At 32.0% G+C, this 7,548-nt stretch overlaps 1 protein-coding gene across 1 annotated transcript; it reads right to left on the bottom strand.

The window, feature by feature from the left end:
* Positions 1 to 3,448: 3,448 nt before the first annotated feature.
* Positions 3,449 to 5,739, bottom strand: LOC110412681 (PPR superfamily protein). Its single transcript, XM_021423279.1, has 2 exons — positions 3,962 to 5,739; positions 3,449 to 3,737 (listed from the first exon to the last, which is right to left on the bottom strand). The coding sequence occupies exon 1, from the start codon at positions 5,630 to 5,632 to the stop codon at positions 4,043 to 4,045; it is 1,590 nt and encodes a 529-aa protein (XP_021278954.1). The 5' UTR covers positions 5,633 to 5,739; the 3' UTR covers positions 3,449 to 3,737; positions 3,962 to 4,042.
* Positions 5,740 to 7,548: the final 1,809 nt, after the last annotated feature.

Genomic DNA, 7,548 nt, shown 5'->3' with positions numbered 1-7,548 from the left:
GTTCCGTCTGCTTACTGAAAAATAATTTATTAAAGAAAAATTTTTTATGTAAAATATTTTACGGAAAAAGTTAATGTTTTTTATTATTTGAATAAAAGATTGAAAGCATTTTTTATTGTTTGGATTATCTCGTGAAAAATATTTTCTAACATCACTGTTGGAATTATTTCACCATTTGGAGTTATTTGGATGTTAAAATGATAAACAATGTTATTCCGTTTTCACAATAAGATTAAGAATGAAAATGAAAATAAGAAAATTTAATAATTATATTTTCTAAAGTACGTAACCACATATTATAATGAAGTAAGTTCTAATTTTTTAAGAAATTTCTATCTTATCATTTTTTTTTACCATAAGATTATAAAAACATCAATATTCATTAATTGAGTAAAACATCCTAAACCTATATTTATAAATAGGTATTCATTAAATGACTATCATTAAAATATTTTTTGTTATAATTATTAGTAAGATTTATTCAATTTATAAATAAAAATAGTAATTTTATTGAATAATTTTACTTAAAAATATTTTTTAATTTTAATAATATTGAATAATTTAAGTATTAATATTTTAAGTTAAAATTTTTTAAAAGTTAAATATTAATATTTTTAAATATTTTTAATATTTTAAGTTAAATATTAATATTTATCAAACTTATTATGCTAAACTTGATATAAAAGCAAATTTTCTGTTTTACAGAAAATGTCTTACGCCTCTCAAGGGTATAAGATATTTTTTGTAATCAATAAGTATTTTTTCTATGACTCGAAAAATGTTTTACATCTGAAATAAAATTTTTATTTGGAAGTATAAGTCTTAAAAACATTTTCTGAAAGATATTTTACATAAAAAGAAACGTACCTTAACTATTTGATGTTTTATTGTACCCAAACGAGTCTTCAAACTTATGTTCATCTTCAAAACAAGCTCTTAATCTTAATAGATAATTAAATTATCATCAAACTCACCATCAGTTGATATTTTATATATACATAGTATATGATTTTATTGACTAACATGATCACACGACGGTGGACGTGTTTAGCTATTTAGTCACAGCAACTATCTACATGTGACAACATTAGTGAATCAAGTCATAGACTATATAAGTATAAAATGATTGGTGATATTGGATCTAACAAAGGTTAATATTTTATTAGATTTTTTTGATACAAATTTAAATTTAAAAGTTTAGTTGGATATAATAAAAGATGAGAGATTTAGTTAAAAAAAATTACCGTAATTTAGCAGTTATTTTTTTATTTTTTTTATTTAAGCCTGTTTCCAAACTCAGTTAGACTCCAATGTCTACATACAACAACGCAATGTAAAGACTATCATAATATTCAAATCTACGCTGTGTGGTTGATTTATTCTGCTCCTCTTGAAAATTATATTATATGATTATATAGTTTATATTTATTACATATCTCGTAAAAAATATATAATAATATGGACCATTATTCAAAAACTTTTAAACAAGATATTGAATATTTTAAAAAAGTTTTCAATTTTAGGGAGTAATTGTCAAAGCATCTAGAATGATTATTACATGTAGATTAAAGTATATTATATATATAGCATGTTGAAATTAGGGTATCAAAGTATTTCAAATCATAATTATGAAATCAGAAAATAACAGTGGTACACTAGTAATTAAAATCTTTAATGATTGGACTTCTCAAAGTATTATATAATGTATATATGTATTCCAAAAAATATAATTGACTTAATGGTATGAATGTATTATAATCCAAGATGTAATATCTTGGTCTCATTTCATGAAAGCTAGGTAGAAGTGAACTTGCAATAAAACTATAAAAAGTCCCAAGCACCCCCAATAGAAGAAAAATACTAAATAAATTGGTCTGACCCATGCAGAAGAGAAATAAATAAAACCCTTGAGACCCCCTGGTCTCATTTAAATCTCATTCAACCATACTAATGAGTTCATCAGAATGGCATTTTGAAACAAGTCAAGCATGTAATTGTTGTTTTCTTTGTGATTATGTTCAGTAAAAAGTTGGTGTCACCATTGATAGTCGAAATTAATTTATTATTTTTTTAAAGAATGTTTGAATGCTTCCCTTCAATTTGATTATTCATTTTTATGTTTTTTTAGGTTGCCTTTTTGTTTTTTTTAGCATTTTCAACTCTCAGTCAATAGTTGATCTTTATACACTGAAACTTACATTTTGAGAAACCTAATTTTAACCCTCAATCATTTCATTTATGAATGGACAAGCAACCTCTAGCAAAGAAACCTATCCCAAAAAGGGCACCAAAAAACAGATACTCCCGAAGAGAAATTCACAACATACGAGAATAGATAGTCAAGCTGCTGTTTGTCCACAGAGGATAGAGGCTTGAATAAGGCTCTGTGCAGTGCGCAATTGATCTGAGGTTCCAGACACCACAACTAAACCCTCAGCAGCCCCAGGCCTTGGGGTCATGAATAACCAAATTTGCTCCAAGAAAGATAACTCTGATAATTTTTTTCCAAATTCATTAGTTTACTAGATTTCTAGTTAGAGGTTAATTTGAAATACTTAAATGAAGAAAAAAACATTTAATCCATCTTTAAATGCTTTCTCAAATACATAAAAGTGTGTTGAATTTTAATTAATTTTTACATAATATTTGCATTCATCCTTACACTGTATATGAAAAAAAAAACAATTCTACATTTTCTCTCCCAAAACGTTAAGATTTTTCTGTCATGTGGATTTGAGATTGTGAGCCAAATTATTTGGCAATGAGCTAGGGAACCTGCAAAGGTTTGCATGTGCAATCTAAATTCGGGAGGCCTTACACAAGGATTTAGCCCTTTCGACCTGAAAGGTGGGGTTTGGAGTAAAAAGAGAGGAAAACCCCACTTCGGCTACTTCTATAAAGGATCATGGCCATCCCAACAGAATTAAGAAGTTGAATAGGCTAGTCTGGAACAACTGGGTTAAGCTTATGGCCCATCTAGCCTGCCGTTTTGCGTACATAGGATGCTACCAAATATGCTCAATGTCAAAATGTGCCATAGGCAAAACTCTGAACAGCTGCAGAGTTTTTGCCCTTTTCTCGTTTGGGGTTCTAGTTTAGCTAAAAGACATTAAAGAGTTGCAACTAGAAACCTAAAATAGCAAGGACCATTTGTGGGCCTGGGATTGAATCCCAGGTCCCGCCTTCTCCAGGGGGAATATGCTCCTATTTGACTTGCACAAACCGAAAAACTGCAGGGGGAAATTTATGTTGCTTGATGAAGAAATATCATTGCTTTGTTGGCTTCAAATAGAAAAAAATAAACCAAAAAGGAATATAACATGTCTTTGTAGTCAGAGAGATACTTAAAAGTTGCGGCAGCTGTCTAAGCACAACATAGATGAGGCTTGATTCTTGTGATTTACAATGAAGAAGCCAACCTACCAAATGAGACAAAGGCCAAGGAGAGGTCATTTTAGTGACAGGGGCCAAGGGGGCTAATATTAAATATTTTCAGAGTGTTTGTAAGACAGTACTACACCCTCCCGCCCCCTACACATCCCTATTAATTACTATGATCCGACATCTTCTATTACAATTGTGACATTTTGTTTTAAGTATGACAACGCACATGTATTCATTAAAATAAATCCTGTCAAATGTTCACAACTCCTAACTCCATCTGTTTTAACCCTTGACACAAGCAACCACATCTGTAGATTCTCCATCATCTTCTGCTGTTTTTACCTCGTCTGCATCTGCATGTATAGAAAGATAGAAGGGGATTCAGAACACATACTAATACATTATTGAGGGGCAATAAAATATCTCAGACACATCTAACAGATACAAAACCAACTTGAAAGAAGGTGAAAAGAGCAGAGATATGTTATATACGTCACTACAATTCCAATGGCATTCTGAAATTTCTTTACCCAGTTTGACATTGGGTATTATAACTTATATCTTGTTCAAGCATTACCTTCTCAGCCCAAAAAATCGTTCAGAAATTTCCTTTTGGTGCTTTCTTTTTCTACTCGTTGCCCAACAAAGCCACCCTCTGTCAACCCGAACTAAAGCCAGGCTTCTTATGGATCTTCTTTTCTTTCATGACCTTTCTTACATTCTCAACCTCTTCCCATTCTCCATCAGCCGCAAATATATTTGATAGTGTAACAAAACCACCTGGCTTTTTCAATTCCATTTTTAGAATTTGTTCGCCCATCAATTTAGCCAAATCTTTTCTCCCATGAATTTTACAACCATTGAAGAAAGCACCAAGAATTGAGTCTGTAACTCCAAATGGCATCTCCTTCACCAATTCATAAGCTTCTACAATCCTCCCCAAACGGCATAACATATCAACAACACAAGCATAATGTTCTTTGGCACCTTCAATCCCAAAACTCTGTTTCATCGACTTAAATATCTTTAAACCTTCCTCGACTTGACCACTGTGGCTGCACGCAGAAAGAACAGAAGCTAGAGTCACATCATTGGCCTGCAGACCTTCTTCCTGCATCCTCTCAAACAGTTCTATTGCAGATTCGACCATGCCATGCTTTCCATAGCATCCTATCAAAGCATTCCATGATGCCACATTTTTACTAGGAATATTGTCAAATGCATTTCTAGCATCTTTCACGCTGCCACATTTGGAGTACATGTCAATCAAAGCACTTGCAATAAACACATTGACATCAAGTCCCAATCTGTAAATCAAGCCATGAATTTCTCTACCTTTTTGAACAGACCCTGTCAATCCACATGCTGGAAGCAGTCCAGTTAAAGTCACATGATTTGGTTTAATCCCAGAAACTAACATATTCCCAAACAAGTTCAATGCTTCGAAAGGACACTGACTTTGAGCAAAACCTGAAATAATAGCGTTCCAAGTAACCAAATCAGGAACCAGTCCTTCTTTATTCATTTTATCAAAAAGAGATAATGCAGCATTGATATCTCCCCTCCTAGCAAACCCTGCTATCATCACATTCCATGTAAACTCATTGGGCTGCAACCCTTCCAACTTCATCCTCTCGAACAAAACAAGCGCTTTTTCACTATTTCCGACATTACAATAACCAGAAATCATGGATGTCCAAGAGGCAACATCTCTCTCGACTATTCTTTCAAACACTTTCCTTGCATAACCCACATTTCCACATTTACAATACATATCTATCAAACCATTGCCAACACTTCCATCACTTTCCAAACACAACTTGTTAACAACAGCATGAACCTCCTTTCCTTTATTCAAATCCATCAACCCGACACAAGCTTTCAACACGACAGAAAAAGTGAACTTATTGCAAAGGTTTATTGATTCCGACATTAAAGAAAAGTACCCAATTGCCTCTTTAAAGTAGCCATTAAAAGCAGAAGCTAAAACCATCCAATTCACAGCAAAAACATTTCGGGTTTTGATTTTTTGAAACATGAAACCAGCAGTTTTCAAGTCTCCACAACCAGCATATATTCCAACAAGCTTTGAATTCAGAGACAAAAATTCCATATTAGCCCCAGTAACTAACAACCAAGCGTGAAGTTGCTTGCCTGGTTTCAAGGTTTTTGGCTTTAAGCACTTTTGTAATAACGAAGCAATGTGGTCCAAAGAGAAGGTTCGTTGGCAAAAAGATGGTCTTTTCATTATTGTATAAGGTTTTCATGCATACCCATAAATTATCAAGACCAATTAATCTATGAGTGATAGCTAATTGAAGCTTGAAACGACGGTTGAGGTTAACATTAAGGCTGCTTCTTCTCCTTCTCACTTTACCTTCTGACACACAGATGCGAAACTATATTGCTTTGGGGTTTGGGCAATAATCCAACCAAAATGTCGAAAAAAAAAAACTAACAAAAAGTGACCCTTTTCAAGTTGCAAGTTGCAAGTACCAAAAAGAGATCATTTGATGTACAATTGATCTTTACCTAGAATATGAAGAATGTGTTTCAAATGTAAAATACGAATATAACATGGTTAAACAAGTCAGAATCTTAAAATAAATATCAATATGATTATTAAATATATAATATGATATAATATATTCAATAAATTTATAAAATAGATTGAGTTAAATTTTATATGACACGATATCATTTATAATTTATTTATAACGATTAATGCGATAAAATTTTAAACACGATTGACATGATTAAATTAAAATGTATATAATCAAAAATGAAATATAACTTCATTATTCAATTTTAAAATTAATAATTATAAAAATAATTATAATAATATCCGTCAAGTATAATAAAATTTATCACTATCATTAGCAACTATAATAAAATAAAATATTTATATGAGGTTTTAAACGGGTAGAGTCGTATTTGTGTTGGGTAGACACACTTATACAATTAATTAAATAAAATATAAATTCATATAAAAAATGATGGAATATACCATGCATTATCTAGTGATGGAACCGAATACTACTTGGTTACTGGTAACTTTGATTCTGTTTAGCTAATATGGGGAGTGTACTAATAATTTTGATAGGAAGTGGAGCTTAAAAATTGAGGAGAGGTATGACTTGGCTGTAATTTGGATGGCAGCTCCATATCCCAATTTTAATGTATTACTCCATTGAGCTTTTCCATAGAGGTCCGAGGCCTGCTAGAACTTGCAAAAATCTTGATTCAACTGGTTTCATGGCTTTAAGTTCTTGATGAGGAATGTGGTCATCTCGACTATCATAAGTTTTACCTTGCATGAAGGGTTACTTGGTAACTAGTCAAGTCTCAGTTGTGTGGAGATAAAATTAAGGGCCTTCCTTTGCTTGTGTTCTTTATCCTTTTCTGTCTGTTACCATTTAAGTGGCCCAATGCTTGCATTGCATCCTAAAATTCATACAAGTTGCTTGATTTTAGAAAAATTCTCAAGATAACTAACTGCTTAAACAGAAAAAGATTTTGACTCTGTCTTTATTTTTTCCCTCTCGGGATATTCCTTCCTTAAACATCTAAGTTCTCACCTATTTTTCTTAATTACCTCTTTCTTGCGGCTCTTAGGAATCGTACCTATACACACAAATATCTCGTCAAAATTTCTTAATTTAAAATTATGAGACAAATACAAATATTTGATGACGTGAGTAATAATCTTTGAAAATTTCTCTGATTAATTTCTTCACTTCTTTTTCAAGAGTCACAAACGTAGACTTTGTCTTGATCGCGAACTTTGCTTAATCTTCTCTTCAAGGGTCTTCACGACGTAATCTTGATCACGAACACTTGATCTTCGCTTCAAGGGTCCTCACGACTTAATCTTGATCACGAACAGTTGATAACTTGATCACGAACTTCGTTATCGCTTGATCACGAACTTCGCCATCACTTGATCTTCACTTCAGAAATCTTATATTCTTCTTGATCTCTGAAATGCTCTCAATCTTCGAATGCTTCCCAATCTTCGAATGCTTCCAAATGAATGAAATGGCTTGGAGGAGCTCTTTATTTATAATGCTAAGTGGGAGACTTTGATGAGAATGAAATCTCTTTGAATTGTCTCTAAATTATTTTAATTTATTTAGAGATAAATTATGATGACTCATTGAAAGT

This window comes from Theobroma umbraticum, unplaced genomic scaffold, assembly GCF_002168275.2.
Source record: "Theobroma umbraticum cultivar Fairchild unplaced genomic scaffold, ASM216827v3 scaffold_95.0, whole genome shotgun sequence".
Classification (NCBI taxonomy): domain Eukaryota; kingdom Viridiplantae; phylum Streptophyta; class Magnoliopsida; order Malvales; family Malvaceae; genus Theobroma; species Theobroma umbraticum.
The sequence above is the reverse complement of the archived record's forward strand: the minus strand, read 5'-3'. Positions and strand labels throughout refer to the sequence as shown.

Coding starts and splice junctions, on each gene's coding strand:
- LOC110412681 (XM_021423279.1), bottom strand. CDS start 5,632: ATGAAAAGACCATCTTTTTGCCAACGAACCTTCTCTTTGGACCACATT.